The sequence below is a fragment of the Seriola dumerili genome, unplaced genomic scaffold, assembly GCF_002260705.1.
Source record: "Seriola dumerili isolate Sdu_G_001 unplaced genomic scaffold, Sdu_1.0 BDQW01000002.1, whole genome shotgun sequence".
Classification (NCBI taxonomy): domain Eukaryota; kingdom Metazoa; phylum Chordata; class Actinopteri; order Carangiformes; family Carangidae; genus Seriola; species Seriola dumerili.
Window position 1 is genome coordinate 7,850,685 of NW_019174257.1, and position 19,026 is coordinate 7,869,710.

General features: G+C 38.1%; 1 protein-coding gene across 2 annotated transcripts; it reads right to left on the minus strand.

Annotated features, from left to right (window-relative positions):
- Positions 1–460: 460 nt before the first annotated feature.
- On the minus strand, positions 461–17,516 carry LOC111225667 (tyrosine-protein kinase ZAP-70). 2 transcript variants are annotated; one of them, XM_022751053.1, is made up of 13 exons: positions 17,429–17,516; positions 9,449–9,900; positions 7,157–7,317; positions 6,896–7,034; positions 6,714–6,795; positions 6,509–6,531; positions 6,386–6,425; positions 5,503–5,707; positions 5,120–5,326; positions 4,174–4,366; positions 3,292–3,432; positions 3,066–3,178; positions 461–1,768 (listed from the first exon to the last, which is right to left on the minus strand). In XM_022751053.1, exons 2-13 carry the CDS (start codon positions 9,851–9,853, stop codon positions 1,651–1,653), a joined length of 1,827 nt encoding a protein of 608 aa, XP_022606774.1. In that variant the 5' UTR covers positions 9,854–9,900; positions 17,429–17,516; the 3' UTR covers positions 461–1,650. The 2 variants fall into 2 exon arrangements, with proteins under 2 accessions (XP_022606774.1, XP_022607510.1); XM_022751789.1 differs by lacking the exon at positions 17,429–17,516 and adding an exon at positions 10,108–10,194.
- Between the last annotated feature and the right edge of the window lie 1,510 nt (positions 17,517–19,026).

Below are 19,026 nucleotides of genomic sequence, written 5' to 3' on the forward strand. Positions count from 1 at the left end.
ATAATTTTCTGTCTCTTTGTGGTTTTTATGTCTTTGTAGTCATTTTGCATCTCTGTGGTCATTTTGCATGTCACTGTAGTTGTTTTACATCTCTGTCTTGTTTTTCATTCTTTCTCTTTCATTTAATTGACTTTCACTTCGTACAGAAGGGCCAAAATGAGCCTTTGAATCCTGTGCCGACTCAGTAATGTTGTAATTAAGTTTTGGTACTGGCATTCTGGTCATTTTGTTTGTTTGTTTGATGGTTTTTTTGTTTGTTTGTTTTTAATTGTTGATTAGTTTTGTTATGTATTCTTTGTTATATTACTTTCAATTCACATTGATTACTTGAGTAAATTTTACTTCATAGTAGAACATTTTTTTCATTCTGTTTTTTATAATTTTACTAAACTAACCATTTACAATCTTATTTCAACACTGCCCATACATTCAACATTTAATACAGTACCAAACAAATGGGTAAAAAAAAAACAACTTTATTTTGAAGACAAATTCATCAACTTCCGGTGTTGTGTGGCCTTCAGTGTTGCCTGGTAGCTCAGAAGTACTTCCTTTGGCAGGGGGCAGCCTGACTAATCCCATTTATTTTATAACACAGTCATTATAAACCACATATATCATGTTTGATTTACTGATAGGAAATCCAAAGACAACATCTGGCTTTAAGTCTTCTAAATTCATGATTTTGCCCATAAATCTATTCACAGCCCTTTCACATAATGTATTTCAGCACATAATTCCCTTTTAAACTACTGGTTATTTATAGTGGTTATTTGTTTACTTAGTGCTATACAAGATGTCATAAATGGCTGAAATCCTCTCTAATATTTTGAGAACTCTGCTAATTTTACCATGTAGGTCTTTTATTCTGGAAGAAATTTACGTATCTCCCTTAGCAATACACAAACTTTTTCATGGCAGATTATCCACTTGATCTGCTCTGCGCATATATACATTGCATGTTTCTCGGATGTTACTATGGACAAATTTTGAGACAACAGGCCCCTGGGCACAGACATGTAGAAGGCTCCCAACCACTCCTACATACGAGAAACAGATAAGAAGAACAATGTGCTGTTTGTAAGTGGTTCTTATTGTGTATGTTTGAAGTTATCGTGTGTCTCTTTGTAGTTGTGGTATAATGGTGGTTAAGGTTCCCCTTTTCAGATTGGTAAACTTCGTGTGGAAGTAAATCAAACTGACTTTGCACAAAAATTTAAATCGCAGCATTAAATTGTGCAGTTCTATCAGGTTCATTCTACTTTATTTGACATAAAAAAAAATAAAAAAAAACTTCTCTTAGATGGCGGCAGATTAAAAGGAAAAAAACAAGTTGCACATCTATCATATATTCCCATTATACTCCAAAATACCAGAATATAAAATTAGTTTCTTCGTTAATATGAAGACACTGACACTTAACATTCAAACCACAACAGACAGACAGAGATCCTCCTTCATGGCTGACACACTGAAGTTCAATTTACAAATGCACATTTATTGTCACTGAGGCCTGTTTAGCTGTATCAGTACTGTAGCCGAAGCTGGTCAGTGTGCACCATTCATAAAAAGCTCTTTGTTTTGCTTGTTTAATGGCCAGTTGAAAGGATGCTTTGTGCAGCACTGGGACAGAATGTGCCTTGGTTCTGTCTACTTGTCAGGCTCAGCAGCGGCTTCAGCTCCCTCAAGCTTGGCCTTGTTCGATATGGAGTAATGGTACGACCTCATGGACTCCTCAACCTTCTTGAAGTCCGGACGTTCCTCATGCCTGATGAGAGACGAGAGAGGAGGGTTGTGGTTAATGGGAGGCAATGTCACAAGATTGTATGAGTTAAAGACCATCACAGTGGCAGTGCATCAGGCTTTTAGACCTGCTCATAGTACAATACATGTACAGTTTGTGCTGCAACTGCTGAGGGTGAAACTGTGAACTACAGGGGCGTAGGTTTGCTTCCAGAAGTGGGGATGACACACTGAAGTAAAAAGAAGTACTCTACAGCATTTGAGTATTTTTTTAATCATATAAACATGATATATTTATAAAAAAAACAGGCTATTATTGTATCATAAAAAATATATAGAAATGCAATGTAACCTCTGTCTGTGCACTAACTTTCCAATAGGTATTTCTGTATCTCTGAGCACTGTGCTTTACTGTCTTACCTTTGACTGATGTGAGGTTATTAGGAGAATATTAGTGGTAAACAGAAATATAGATTTCTTTAACTAAAACCAATGTTTGGAGTAATATCTGCAGGTATTCCTTTTTACCAAAAAGATAGGGTAGCCTGTATTCAGCCTGAGAGGTGAAACCTAGGGCAAAAGTCTGCAAAGCCCTCGATGTACCACTCCCTACTGCTCATTACTTTTACCGCACGGTAATAACTAAAGGCGAGTCAAAACAAGTATATCAACATTTCTATCAGCTCTTTTCCTGTCAGCACTGTGGTGACTGGATAATGAGAGGATAATGTTTGAAAAGACAAATGCAAAGAATCTATATTAACCACCCCCAACCCCTTCCCCCCTCTTCTTGTATGTTGGCATCGACTATGCTCCGAACCAGCCCTTCTTCTGGTTACAATCTGTTCTTGACAACCTCCAGACCTCTTTTATTCATTCAAAAATATAAACTCCAGAGATTGAATGTGCGCATTTCATGTCTTCTTTTCAAGTGCACTGAGTTTTTGAATTTGTACTCATCATGATCGCATTTAATATGATCACTGAAATTTGATCATAGAGCAGATTATCTTATCAAACTCACACATGGACAGTGGCGTCCAAAAGCCTGTGTGTGTATATATTATAAAATCCACCATAGTTGTATGAACTGCAATATGAACTAAAGACAGAAACACTCTTTTGCTTTGAGGGACCTTAAAGTCATACTCTGAATTGTGTTGTGATGTTATGTTTTATACACATGTGCAGTATGCATGTAATTTGTCCTTGTCTCTCTCTTACAAAAGGGATTTTGATCTCAATGAGACTCACTGATTAAATAAAGCTTAACAAACTAACAAACAAACACATGCACTGGATTCAGACAGTCAGTTTCTCACTTGTATGTCCAGCACTCTTTCATCAGCACATACATCCTCTCTGGACATACTGTTGGAGGATCCATGCGGCTCCCACTTTCAATAAAGCGTATCACCTCTGGTCCTTTCATTTTCTGGACAAAGTGGAAAAAAAGACAAGAGCTGTAAAATGACATTCAGGACCAAGTCGTGTGAATACTGTGATCAAGTTAACATACAAAGTTGATAGATGACTTTGCTACTGTACCTTGTAAGGTTTCCCTCCATAGGAAAAGGCCTCCCACATGGTGATACCAAAACTCCACACATCACTTTTACTGGAGAATTTGTGGAAGTTTATACATTCTGGAGCATACCACTTCAGTGGCCATTTACCTGCAGTGCGAGCCTGCACGACACAAAATGTATGACAATAAGCAGCTTGTCAATGAGTAACTGAAGGCAGACTGCATCGGTATTCATAATTAGAGCCAACATATTGTATTTAAAGAGGAAAGGGGATGATATGATGATTTCCATATTACATTTTAAACCCTATCAAAGCAGAAAAAATAAGCAACAAACATTAGAGTCACTATATGTAAGCTAATGTTACTTTTGAAAAACATTGGCTAATAAGCATGCCTAATTTTTTTTCAGTTTTTAAACGAGGAGATTCAATATTTATATGTAAATCTCTAAAGCAACAGAATGTAAAGCTGCTGATTTTGTTGTGGTTTAAAAACATCTGGGAACTACTGATGTGGGATGGATATAATATAAGTCTTGTTGAATTACACAGTATGTTCCACTTTAAAGTGTCTTGTATTATGTCCTTGGAGTTGGGATTCACGTGACTGTCTGATAACTACATTCCTTCCAGATGTGGGTCAGTAAACCGGTAAAAAGGAAATCGATTGAGTGTTTACTCTTGTTTGCACAGAGCATGTAACAGCTTTGGGGTGATAATGTTGAGTTGGTATTTGTGCAACGTGAGGTCAGTAATTCACAGGAAAGCAATCAATTTAAGATAAACTATCTATTTGTGTTAGCTGCAATATTGATAACCTTCACACCCCCACCCTTTACTTAATCTGCATTTGTCTTGGAGTGCAACTCCTTTAAGAGAATTTGAGTACATCACAAGTACCTTGTAGTAGTTGTCATCTGCTCCCAGGGCCTTGGAGAGCCCAAAATCACTGATTTTGGCGAACTGCTGGTTGACCAGCAGGACGTTACGAGCTGCTAAATCTCTGTGCACAAAGTTCTTCTCCTCCAGATACTTCATCCCCATCGACACCTGGTGCATCAGGTTGACAATGTTCTCCGCACTTACAGTATCCCTGTGGGACAAAAATAAGATGAGGATGAAAAAAAAAGGATTTTTATTTTCCTTGTACAAATATATTTTTTTCCTTTTCCAGATCATGAGTTTAAGGATGTTGTGTGTCACGGGTTCCCGGCCAACAGAAATCTGAGGAGGCACAAGATGATTAAAGAGATTTTATCCGAGGGCTTTACAATCTGGACAACATAAGACAATGATTCCTAACCTGTTTTTTGCCTTTACTGCCTAAAATGCAGCAGTGTGTGTTTCTTACCCTTCATCATGGCCGTAGTAGCTTTAACGTGGACATTATGTTATGAGCAGCTCAACTTAAGAATAATTCTTCCCACTCAGATTGTTTCATTTGAAGGACTGGAGGCTTCAAGTGATGGAAGTATCCAGTATTTCATAAGAAAACAACTTTTATATATTTAGTAATAAAATAAATTAATTGTAGTCATTTTGTGTCTCTTTGAGGTGATTCTTTATCGTCATTTAATGTGTCTCTCTATTTTTTTTGTCTCTTTCTTACTATTTTGTGTCTCTCTGTGGTAGTTTTTTTTTTGTCTTTTTGGTAGTTTTGCATCTCTCAGTGGTCCTTTTGTGTGTCTTGTTTTTCTGTCATGGTTGTTTTGCTTGTCTTTGCTTTTTTTTTTTAAGTGAACCGAAATGAAATTCAAATTCACGTAAATATTTTCCACCGCGTGCTCATCGTGTTTGCTTAGTCGAATCTGATAATGTGTCTGATTTTCTATCGACTTGAACTCACTTATTGCTGCTGAGGAATTTGTTGAGAGGTCCAGCAGAGGCCATCTCCATGACCAGCATCAGACTCTCAGCGTTGCAGAGGCCGAGCATTCGGACGATGAAGGGGTTGCTCAGCTGGTGCATGATCTCTGCCTCCCTCATCATCTCCTCCTTCACCAGCTTCTCATTGTCACTCTTCAGCACTTTGATGGCCACGTCTATCTGACCCCTGAATGACGACAAACACATACGGTTTTGGATGGCTGTAAATCTCGGGCTGATTAAAACATACTGTACATCATACACAAGCCTACATCTTGTTTGTTTAAGGGGGTTATTGTTTATGTTTCGGGTTCAATCTTTTCAGTCCATGCAAATAATGTCGTTTAATATCTCAGCCCTTACGAATCAGTCTTGAGGACGCCCTTCTTGACACTGCCAAAGTTCCCAGAGCCGAGCTCCACCTCATCCATCAGCAGCTGAGTCCTCTGGATGTTAAATCTCTTCACATCGTTGGGGTTATGGTAAGGGTTGAACCCACTGCAGTCCATCGGCAGAAGGTCACGCTCTGCAGGGACGCTGGTAGCTGCATTGGAGGCGGCTGCAACAGCTGTAAATTGAAGATACAAATGAGGTAAAAATGCAGTCCAGCGTGTTCTGTTATTCATCTGCTGGCAGGTTTTCACATGTCTGTTCATACTGCTAAACAGCTGGTATCCATCAAGATAGTCTTTTAAGCCCCATTTAAAGCCCCATTTAATTTTAGCGATTAAATGATGAGTTTGTTTTGTTTTTTGCACAGCATTAGTCTTTGAAACACTTTTTTCAAAATGCAAATTTTCACCATGATTATCGTCTTTAAGAGATTTTAAAGAGGGGTGAGCCATGGAAACATAAAACCTCAAGGGCTTTTAATTAAATTTTATGGCAATTTAACTGCATCCAGTGGTGGAATAAAACTAATTTACTCAAGCTCTGCACCGAATTTTGAGGTTCTTGTACTTTACTTGAGTATTCCCATTATATGCCATTTTACACACAAACTATATAATCTGTATAAAAATATGATGCATTGTTACAAATGAAACTACCCAATAATATATAAAGTACTTCAAATTAGCTTCAACCCCACCAGCTACAATATCACATTGCTACCCATACATTAATACAACTGCAATAATATAATAACCATTAAATAGATAAATAAAATGCATTTTGCTGCTAGTACAGATAACAGAGCAGACAAAGTGTGAAGTGGTTTTAGCTTCTTGCACTTCAGGGGACTGACCTCGAGGTGGCGGCGTGTAACCATTTTGTCCGGTCCGCCTCTGAAAGAATGACAGGAAGAGTGAATGTCGGACATTGAAAAAATTTGCTGAGTTAAAGAGTGCAGGTTGTTGTCAATACTCACTGTTGCAGGAAGACTTGGTGTCTCTGCAAGGTTGTGAAACAAATAAGATTTAAATGAGCAATTTCAGTAGTAAATGTAATGATTTAAATGGCTGAATGCTACAAATTACCCACAAACATGAACTGGAAACTCTGTGGTTTTTGCATCAGTGACAGAATGTTAGTGTAACTGAGGAAAGGGAATAATAATATAAGATGTTCAGTACTTCCAGCAGCTTTGCTGTTAAGGCACGCCTCCCCGAGAACAGTCACCAGGCCGTCAGGTTTCATCTTCAGGTACTCAACCAGCTGGTGAGATTGAGATAAAGTGAAATTATAATTCAGAAAAAGGCCGTCAGCTCCAACAGAAATAACAGATAGGAGAAGAAAAGATATCTGGAGGGTGTACCTGCCAGATTGTGTCAAATTTTGTCCCCTCTGGCATGGAGAATTTCCCTGATTTGTCTTGGAGAATCTGATAGTGGTACACGGTTTTCCCGTATGTCATGGAGAGAGCATAAGTACCAGACTCCTCTCTGTCCCTCACTCTGAGAAACACAAAACAGTTTGCTTTAAACCTACACCAAGACTTTTTGCACAAAATCTTCAGAAGTTGGTTGACAAACAGGCACAAAAGTAGGTAGAGACAACATCACCCTGAGCAACTTACAGAAACTTGCCGTCTGGCTGTGCTCCAGAGTAAAGCCGCCTCTCACCTTCCTGGCGGCTGATTTTACTGTGATACCAAGGCATCTTCTCGTGGGCCGTGGTGGCGATCAGCTTCTCGAGCTGAGGTGCTTGACTGATGATGGCCTGCTCCATGGCTTCCCCCTGAACAGAAAAAACAGACACAAACATTCAGAACACACGTGTCCTACGTATGAATCAGCCGACGTATGAATTTACCTCCATATATACAAATTCATTTAGTAAATGTGTGTAAAATATTTTGGCTCTGGACACCTTGGATTTTGCAGCAGTATATTTTAATGTAGTCATCTGAAAGAGGTGCACATCGCACTTTGCAACCATAGCTTATCTTTCAGACGTTTCTCAGCCACTATGTGTCAAATGTGGTGCGGTGGAGCCGAGAGGCAGTGGTTAAGAAGCTCACAGATGTTTCAACTAAGTTAAAACACTTCTACAACCACCTGAAATACTGCATTATAAGCAAACATCCTCCATTCAAAATGCTACTAGTGGAAAATGTCCACCAAAGTAAATTGTTCTGCAGAAAAACAACCCTGTGGCTGAAGCATTATGATAAATTACATTATTAGAAGATGCACTAATGGATAAGCAGCATTTTACTTTTGTAGGTGGTTGAAGTAAAGTACTTTACGCACGGTTTGGTAGTTTATTCCAGTGGTTTCCAAGACGATTAATGGAAATAAGGAAAAACAAAGTTCTGCAACAAAAACTTCTCTCTAATCTATATTCTCTGTATTCAATAAGCTTTCCATGTGTTTTGTGTCATGTCAAATTTTAATTTGCAAAGTAATTAGAAACTTTATTTGTCAGTAAGTGTGGTACGAAGGACAATATTTCCCGCTGAAATGTAGCGGAATAAAAGTATTAAGCAGCATAAACTGGAAATACTCAAGTAAAGTAGCTCAAACCTATACTAAGTACATTACCTGAGAAAGTGTTCTCAGTTACCTTCTCCCAATGCTGATGAGAGGTGATATTGCAGAGAGTTTCAGGCCACATAGTTTGCATACAGCAGATTATGTTGCAGCAGGAGGCAGAGGGCCAGATCTCAAACTGAGTAAAATTTCCAACATCACCTGGAGATTCTGCACATTTTTCTGTGTGTGTATCTTTGGGACATTTCAATGAGCTCAGGCCCTGAGGTGAGACTGTGTTTACTCCATTAGGGTCTTTGATGGAGGCACATCATGGTCAGATTTCAGTTCAACAAATTTGTTCAGTCTCTTATTCTTATCTTTAAATGTGTAAGACGGATATTTCAGCTGCTGTTTTTACTTCTTTACCATTAAGCTCTGTGCCAGTTAAAAGATCAGTTCAACCAAATCACAGTAACATACAGTATTTTCACCCTGCTGGGAAAGCTTTCAGTGGAGCCATTTTTCTACTAAAACCGTTGAAAGTGTCTCCTGAGGATTATCCAGAGTGATGGGGACATTGATTCTGGAAAGAGTTGTGTTTCTGAGGAACTTTTCAAAAGTCATTTTCACCACTCTGTAACAGGCTGGAGACGGAAATATCTGAGACAAAAGCCAAAACATGGACAGATAAAATCAAAACTGTCTGCATGGGTAGATATCCCTGAACATTTTTGTAATATGGGTGAATCGACCATTTAAAATCTCATGCTTTTACATTCTTAGTTATTTAGTTTTAATCTGAACTGCTACTTGAAGAGAAGTGGTGAGTATTCAAGTATTCAAATAATTTACCTAACGAAGGTAGCAACACCACACAAAAATGAAATATTATATATAATGTATAACATATAAAATACTTTCAAAATTACTTTCAATTTTTGACCCAAATGAAAGTACAGTGTTGTTGACAACTTAATGTAGTTAAAGTATTAAAAGTAAAAGTTCTCATTGTGCTATTATATTAGACCATTATTGATATATTGATATGTGAGCAAGAGCTTATCTGAACTACTTCGTATACTGTTGGCTAGTTTAATTTTCATCATATTTTATAAACTGATCATGATTTTTATTTAATATCTTAATGAAAGTACAGTTTTTCCCTCTGATATGTAGGAAAGTAAAAGTATAATGTAGCATAAATTGGAAGTATTCAAGTAAAGTACAAGTAGCTCACAACTGTACTTCAGTACAGTACTTGAGTAAATGTGCTACTGTGTTACTTTCCATCTCTGTTGCAAAATTCTGAACTCACTGCTTCTTAAAGGCTGTGAACTGTAATAAATATTGAATGATAACGTTCTGCAGAACCAACAATCTCAGCAGAGCCTCACCTCCAGGTTCCAGGTCTGCTTCACGTACTCCCTCAGCATGTTTTCTCTCAGGCTGTCAAACACGCCGGGCTGTATCGGTGTGTCCGGGGAGCGCAGACAGGGTTTCCTCAGCGTGGACACCAGCCCATCAGAGTCCTTGCTGTAAAACTCACAGAGCTCGGCGGGCCCACAGTGAGGCTTCCCGCCTGTGATGCAGTAAGTCCCATTGAGCTGTTTCTCTACGGAGTAGTGGTGAAACTCCAGGTTCCACACAATGGAGAGGACGTATCCTCCCAAACTGCGGAGACACTGTCGGAGCAAGAAGAGGCCGTCAATCATCCCAGCCAGCTTCAGATGCTTCTCAGCGTCCGAGCGACTGATGCTGCCGTAGTAGAAAGGCAGCTCGGCCGCAGGGTCGGTGGACATGGTGAGACCTCAAGCTGGACTTTGGCTTGGAGTCCTGGATGTGGATGCTGAAAGAAAAAAGATCGAATGATCAGCATTTAAACAGCGGTGAATGTTTACGGTGATACAGTAGAGCAGTGTGTGAGCAATACACAGAGTTAAATCCAGTCTGTGACCTCTGACCTTCCAGCGTTTTAGCCCCTACTTCCTAAACAAAACAGTTGTGTAAAATGAACAACATAAAATTCAAACAAACATCATCTTAAGAACCTCACCTCCTTTTCTTTTCTGTTAAGTTTTACCAGGATAAACTCTACACTGTACAGGATAATGTTTTTCTACAGGACCGTCAGCTCTGCACAGATGAGGTACAATATGTCTGGATGAGATATTTAGCAAGAAGCACCCACACTTTGAGACTGCACAAAGATTGCAGATTGACACACTGGTGACAAAAGCCACAACAGGAAGTTGCAGTCCGCCCTCACAGCCTCCTTTCTCCAGCATCGCACTCTTCCGTTGAACAGGTGCTTTTTGGTTCTAGATCATTCCCTCTGCTTTAGAAACACAAGTCTGTACATTTTCCTTTTATGGGAGGAAAACTTTTTTGGAAATTTTAACCCTCTCATGTTGTTCGAATAACTACTCAATACACAGTGTGGTGTGTCTGGTAGGAATCTGACTTTAGTGGAAGTGTCTGAGCTGAAGTGAGGATGTAGAGATAAGATTAAAATCAAGCAGTGTGGCATAATTAGGTGGTAGCAGGTGGAAAATGCCTGTTGGAGTTTAAAACAGAAATTGATAGTGATGATAAACAGTCAGCTAACGTTAGCTCACAGCACACAGAAATGAGATAATCTGAACATGTAGACGTACTTGAGATAGAGATTTTATGATAATAACATCAAATTACAAATAAGCAAGAGGAAAACATGAATAAAATGTCAGAGATCAGCCTGTTGGGTTTTAGATCTTGAATATCAACAATGAAAACAAATATGCTGACCTTGACTTAAACTTTACAATCTCCATCAGTTTCCAGTCTCCGAATGGAAAGATGCAGTTAGACAAATATTATTGATACTGACACTGAGAAGATCCTTATGGAGGTGCCTTAGAGTCTTTAAGTTCTCACCCTCCAACACAATATAAAATCATAGAAAGAAAGTGTGAAAACCTCAGCTTCCTGGCTACATACCTGCACTGCTGCCCACATCCACAGTGGACAGCCCAGCAGAGACATATAGTTTGCCACAAGAAATGAGACAAGAAATGAGACTCCACTGTGGCTTGACCCCCTTCTCACCACATCAAAAACTTCCAGACCCTACCCTGGGGACAAACAGGTACCCCACACATCTAGAGACAAGCTGTGATATAATTTCACTGCTGTGTGAGTGTTTTATATACAGCACATAAACTTATTTGTGTGGTGTTCCTTCAGGATATTTTAATCAGCATAACTTAGTTTAGATGAGACAAAATGTACTAGTCACTTTACGAATTAATATTATATGATATCACATACAAAGCATCTGATGGCCTTATGAAATTCTTCTTACACATTAATGCATCAGTGACTATAATCCAGTCATCCAGCAACTTTCTTTGTAATGTTTTATTTTAAAAGTCCATCATTACTACTTGAAAGAAAACTTGCTTTCTTGAAAGAAAAAACTGTTGTTCTAGTTAGTTTAATTAGTTGTGCTGAGTTTGTTATTGACTTCCAGTCTTCCAGATGAACTGAAATTGAAATTGAAATTGAGATTGAAATTATTCCTTTTTTTCTTTCCAACAGTATCTTTATTTGTTTTCTGAACAGTTTAACACATATAACCACCAGAACATAATACTCCCGCACCCAACCGTGAAAAACAACAGATAAGTAATGACGATTAAACAAAGTACCGAAAAGAAAAAGAAACCCCAGATGGGTAAAGTAAGTTACAGAAAAGAAAAAAACAAAAAACAAAACAAAAAGCAAAAACTTAAATGCATACACAATAACGGTTAGAAGAAGAAAAAAAAAAGAAAAGGAGGGGCTGTACTTACACACACTCACATGAATGTGTTACACGTATGCTGGTTGAGGACAATATTAGGTTTAGTTGGTATCAGATCATTTTACGCCAGATAACATACAGCTCGTCCAGGTGAACTGCAGGGGGCTACTTACAGATCATCCCCAGATGCTTCCATTAAATGGGACAAGTCTTTATTTGCTAGAAAATCCCTGAAGGGGCCCCAGATGTTGTCAAAGATTGATTGCTTACCCCTGAATGCATATGTGATCTTTTCCAAGGGCAGAGTTGTAGATAATTCTGAAATCCATTTACCTATCCTTGGCCTATTCACCTCTTTCCAAGTTACTGCTATGACTCTTTTGGCCAGCAACAGGCCTATTTCTAAAAATAGTCGATATTTCCTTCTTATATTGCAGTTAGCTGGGTAAACACCTAATAAGAAAGGTTTAGGTCCTAAAGGTATTTTTATGGCTAATATATCCTCAATGCACGCACTTCACTTCTTCCCAGAATTTCTTTATTTAAGAACATTGCCATAAACAGTGAAAGATTGTGCCCTTTTCCTTTTCTCATTTTATGCAAACATCTGGTATAGCACTGTTGAATTTATTGAGTTTATCTGGAGTCATATATGTACGCATTAACCAGTTGTACTGCAGAAGTTTAAGGCGTGAGTTTACTGTTTGTGATTGTGCTTTGGTACAGGCACTCTCCCACTCCTCAGTAGTGATGTTCTCCTGTAAGTCCTCTCTCCATGCCCTGAGCCTATTCACTGACGTTTCTGAGGATTCACCAACCAGTTCCTTATATATTTTGGAGATTAGGCCCCTTCCCTGGCAATCCTTCATCACCATTTCTTCAATTATCGACAGGATAGGAATAGACAATGACTGGTTTTGTTGTGTTCTAATGAAATCTCTCAGTTGTAAATATCTAAAGAACTGGTTATGCCATATTTGACAACAATTTCATCAAATGACATCAGATGTTTACCATCAGGACTGTAAAGATCTCCTATTTTTTGTAAACCCTGTTCAGCCCAGATTTTAAATCCTCCCTCTCCTCCTCCTGGAGGGAAGAAATCATTTCTCCGTATCGGACTAAATAATGAGAGAGAGTCAGCTTCTTTAAGGTATTTCTTAACTTGGTGCCACACATTAATCATGTTTCTAGCCATTGGATTCTTGGTGTTCATTTTGAGTTTCCTAATATTAGCTGAGTATAGGTAAATGGGTAAAGGCAGCTTTAACGTATAACCTTCCATCTCTCTCCACAGAGACTCATTCTCCTCTGCGTAACAGAACATCAGCGTTCTTCACTGTGCAGCCCAATAGTGCCATAGCAGGTTTGGGCATTTAAGCCCCCCTCTATCATAGGGCAAGTACAACAGTGACAGGCGCAACCTGGGATGTCTGTTATTCCATAAAAACCTGATGAAAAGTGTCTTTAGCTGAGAGAATAAATTGCTTTGTGATGGCAGTGGTAAATTTTGAAACAAATACAACAGCTTAGGAAGTACATTCATCTTGAGAGTATTTATTTTCCCCCACTAATGACATTGGTAAAGCTGCCCATCCGTCTAAAGAGTTTGAGACCTCTTGCACAACTGGTCCATAATTAGTTTCACTAATATTATTAAGCGTTAGTACAATTTGAATGACTAAATAAGTGAAGCGGTTGACAACTTTAAATTGTGCAGCTACTACTGGTGGATTTCCCCTTTCTTCTTGGTTTAATAACATAATTGATGTTTTAGATTTGTTAATCTTATAAATGAATATACTTTAATTTATTATTAGAAACTTTATTCTTCATTTAAGCTGAATTGCTTGTTTGTTTGTTTGTTTGTTTGTTTACGCATTTCACGTTTTGCATGTGTAGCTCATCTGGTGTCCTCTGACTAAAAGTCACATGGTCATGTTGACCACTCTCTATTCAACCCATAATTAGAGTTCATGCCAGGGAACTTCTTAGGAGATCATTATTTGATAAACTGGAACTTGTGGCTCTGTAAAATAAAGTGTTTCTCTTTTTTTCACATAGGCAGCAAATTTTCATCTTTATTGAGGACAATGGTCCGAGTTATTTAGTGTTAGGCGACTATGTTGGTGATTGATTAATCGCTCAAGTCATCCATAGATCCAACTTTTCTCTGAATGCTGGTTGGACTGTGATTGGTATTTAGGTACCGACTAAACAAATGAAAAAAATACCCCAATTTCCTGTATTTATTAAGATATTAAGTTAATTTTATGAATATTAAGATATTAATATATTTAATTAAATAATTAAGAGTTAAGAGTAAGTTTTCCATTATTTTTCTTTTTGTTTTGTTTAAATTCCCAGTGGACACTGAGCAACATAGACACCACAGTGATAAATGTTCCCATCGACTCTGAATTCATCACTAAGGTCTGAGATATAACTTAAACTGAAAGAGAAAGTGAGTTTAATTACAAACCAACAAACGCTCCTAACACGCCATGACAAGAATATTAGCCATGCCTCTGTAAATTTATGACATTGCCAAACTAACCAAAAACACTGACACTTTTCCAACAACGACAGCAGCCAAGTCTCAGCTCGGCTCATGTTCTTTTCAAAATATGATTTTTATGGCTTTTCTACTTCCCTGTATATCATGAACCACGGACGCGCAGAGTGAAGAGAGATGATGTAACACATGACACAGTTCCTGAGCCAGTTTTGAACCCGCAATGCTGCGTGGTATCTTTCACACCAAGCCTGGGACTGTTTTCATCAAAAGACACTTTAAAAGACAGAAACTGGCAAAAGACAGTGCAGAAAAAGATGCTTTAGTAAATGAGGTGTTGCAGAGTAAGCAGATAGTGACCCGCCGTGCAATGGAAAAAGTCCTATGAGTCACTCTGTTTTCAACAAGCGGAGGAGTACATAAGTGACACATGCCAAAATCTACAGGCCAGACTGTTTGTTTTCCACTGACAAGAGGGTGATTTTTTTCTGGCCTGATTTAGGTCCTTGGAGCAAAGTAATTGTACTTAAATACAAAGCAAAAGCACTTTTCTGTTTTGGAGAGAAAGTGAGGATCTATATCCAATCTTGATCCTAACGATGAAGAGCTCTCTACAAGTGACAGTAAAAGCTCAGACATGTAGTACCACTACGATATGAATGATTTTGCTACCCTCACTGACTGATGCGAGCTGTGTTTCCTGTCGATTACTCACACACAACTTTCTTTACCAAACAACAAAGTAATTTTTTGACTTAAGAGGTCTCTACAGCAAATCCTCTCAGTACAGTCCCATCAGTTGCTAAAAGAAAAGTAACTGCTGAAAAAAAAAAAGATTAATTTAAGATCTCTTATTCACGTTGTATTGATTCATACTAACATTTTCGAATTAACACCAAATACTAAGTAGCTGCACCTGATGGGAATTACATTAGTTTCATGCATTTGGTCATTAACCAAAGCATTGGACAAGTTAATATTTTGGCCCGATGGTGGCGCTAGATTAACTGTTGCGATCAGTGAAGTGATTAAAATGTAAACTCTGGGGACCATGAATGCCTGCACAAAATTTCATGGCAACATTTCACTAAAAACCAAAACTGTCAACATCAAGGTGCCACTCAAGGAAAAGTCTGGGATCACCAAAGTCAGTGGGATTCATCCTTTGGGGACCAGGAATGTATGTACAAAATTGCATTGCATTGTTGCCAAATCATTTTATGTCAATTGATTAATCAACTAATCAACTAATCATTTCAGCTCTACAGTACTGGTTGGTTTCCGGGTATCAGGGGAAATAATGACATGATAACTGCCATGTCGAGTGGCGGTCATTAAGTTTTTGCCCCTCAGAGGTTAACCACGACCTGGACAGTGGTGATTTAAATAGTCTCCTGTGTACATCTGCTTGAAAAGAGCAAAATCTCAAAAAGCAAACTCACCCCAGCGTCGTTCAGCCTGCAGCACCTCATCCATGCAGAGACATTTTACTCTCCTGAATCATACATGTAAATCCCACCATGAGGTCAGTGATTTAATTTGCCTCTCTGACCAATACAAGCTGTGTTTTCTGTAGATTATGTGATTCACACCAAATCAAGACCATTCCAGCAACAACTGTTTAACTATTGGGGTTATTTTAGGTCTTGATAATGTTGGTTGTGCTATCAGGAAGTGAGCTCCGTGTTATGTTACGCAAAACATTCCTTGATTCATACATCAACATTCGAGTCTGTGTAGGCATCCACCAACAGATAATGTGTCCTTTAACTCGCATACATGAGGTGATTTTTCCCCAAACTGGTCTTTAAAAACAACTGAAAGCGTAGGAGGACTTGACCTGAATATCAGATCAGGGGCCTAAATGCCCCAAACTGAAGCATAATTTCCTCCGGCGATGGAAACAGTTGATATTCAGATAAACAGTTTTTTCCTGTTATGATTCATGTTGTATCATTCCAATCTCAAACTGAGCTTTAAATATACAATCCAGGAATTAAGTAAATTAAATGCACTTTTCATTTAAATGCCTAAATACTTATCCCCCAGCAACACAAGCCTCAACAGTTGTTTCATTTCTATTAATAAGGCAAACAACATCTGCAGCAAACTGTCAGTGTAACTGTAATCTACCTATAATAAGGCTTTTGTGTCAATTGTGGTTTAATCTGAAACTAAGTGTAATGTTCAAAGTGTTCATAGACACACATTACACTGAAAATTAACAAGCACAGTTTGTCCATAAAAACCCTCTTTGTTTTGTCCAGACCAATATTGTCCGACTGTGGCTGGAACATTTTGCAGATATGCTTCAGTCCAGGACCAAAAATACATCCAGTAATTTCAAGAAAAGTTACAAGCGATAAAAGACACATACACACGGACCTCTTGGGTGTGTTAAAACCTACCCATTTTTGGTTTTCTATTCCAAGGCACAATGAAAGCAGCTCTTTTTATTTTGCACATGTAATCTCTACTTTTGTAAGCCAGAGCAACAATGCCTCAGCCTGACTGCGGTACACACACTTTTATTCTTGTTTTTTACAGCTCGGAAACAGCTGTGGAAATAAAATAAAAATACCACTCAATTAAACTGAAGATTTTTGAAACAGTTGCTTGAATTTAACAGATCAGTAAGAATAGAAATAAATATCACAGATTACTGTATGTTAACAGACTCAATTGAGATTAAATTCACAGTCATTTTAAAGCTGTGGGAGAGTTTTAGTTTTCCTCTTGAGGTTGTGGCTGTTAAATAAATTAAAACAAAATGTTAAAACATACCTTGAACATGTGGTTTGATGGGAAACTACTACTATCAAACTACTCTTCATTAAACCATGTTTAGTTTGAAGCATGTGGCATTTAAGAGAGAAAGATTGTTAATTAACCAAACAGTGCTGTAGGTTTTTGTTTAATTTATTCTATTATTCAAGTTTTATTCAGGCTGAGTCACAACCTAATTATATTGTCACCTATTGTATCATTTTTTGTCTTTTTCACAAAGGAAATAAATGTAATCTACCAATCCAAAGTGTGTCTGCTGTTAAAACTAATATAACTAGAGAATCTACTTACGTTTCTCTGCTTCACTGCTAAACACAGCGATGCTGTTGCTTCAAAGACAAAGATATATCTGTTGATCTGACACCAGTGTAAGTTGCTGTCTACAAGCAGGCGTTAGTAACAATGAACCACACACACACACACACACACACACACACAAAAGCTAATGCATACCCAGAGCTCTGAATCAGACTGTCACCTATCAAGTGCTTCACTTTGAGCTTTTAACATCCTGATTGGAACATTACAAGAAGTAGAGAAGAGTGATTGACCCAACATTAAAGGAACAGTTTCAACAGAAATATTTTCAGGAACAGTTCAACATTTTCAGAAAAAATTTCAGGAGGAAGAGGAGACGTTATAGCTTTGCTCAGCACAAAGACTGGAAACACAGGCAGCCATCAAGCCTGGCTCTGTCCAAAGATTACATCATCCACCTACCAGCACCTTTAAAGTTCACAAACTAATGCGTTGTATCTCATTTGTTAGATTTTACTTCACCTTTGGACAGAGCCAGGTGTTTCCTCCTGTTTCGCGTTTTTGTGCTAAGCTATGCTAAGCTAATCAGAGAGAAAGCTGATCCTGAGATAGCTTTTTATTATATTTGATCCATAGTCCAAATATATTCAGTTTACTACAAAATAATACTGGAAAAACATTTCAATTCCTCAAACTGTAACCATCAAATGTTTGTCCTTTTTTTTTTTTTTTTTTTTTAAAAATGGCCATTAATTATTATTTTTCTTTCAATTATCAATTAATCAACTTACTGTTTCAGCTCTAATTCCATTTTATATATTAGGCCTACATATTCATTTAATAATATATATACACATCTTTACTCCTAACACCTGTGCTATACCCACAGCACCAAACCAATGACAGAGATACTTTGAGCACCCCCTCACACACACACACACACACAAACGCACGCACACACACACACACATACATATACACCCCCCCCATTATACATTTACACCCCCCCCCACACACCACACACACCACAACACATAATACATATACCACCCCCCCCCCTCACACACACACACACACACACCTCACTGGCTGTCGCAGATGAGGCAGCCAATCAGCAGGATCCCGCTGAATCAAGTCAGATAGAATCAGACAAAACACAGCTGGAGAGGAAAATGTGCACCTTCAAAATAAAATTAAAAAGCATTACTAACGCCTTCATTTTGCACTTTATTTGTATCTATCTTCGTTTCACATTAACCTTGAACAATAACATAGAGCTTTTAGAAAAATAGGGTTAGTTTGCCTGAAGCAAAGTGTGGAAACCATGATGAAGCTAAGCTTTTTGTCTTTGATTTCATAACTATTTGAGTTGTCTTCATGTAGGTGAATTTTTATTTCAAATCCATTGCTTGTGTCTGTGTGGAGAAAATTACAGGTGCTTATGTTCTTAAATCAATATTGTTAACACATTGAAACATTAGGTTGTTGAATACGATAATTTTTCATCCTTAGTAATTTTCATTCAAGCTGCAACAGGATCAAAATCCCGGAAAAGTGATTTGCCACTTTTTAAGAAAAAAATCTGACAAATCCCCCTAAAATGTTACAGTCTGCCAGATTCACTTATTTAA

Bases quoted from the DNA above. Each gene is read 5' to 3' on its own strand.
- LOC111225667 (XM_022751053.1), bottom strand. From the start codon at position 9,853: ATGTCCACCGACCCTGCGGCCGAGCTGCCTTTCTACTACGGCAGCATC. The intron at 7,035-7,156 runs GTAAGTTGCTCA...TGTGTTTCTCAG, and splicing joins CAGCCAGACGGCAAGTTTCT to AGTGAGGGACAGAGAGGAGT. The intron at 6,796-6,895 runs GTACACCCTCCA...CAATCTCACCAG, and splicing joins AATTTGACACAATCTGGCAG to CTGGTTGAGTACCTGAAGAT.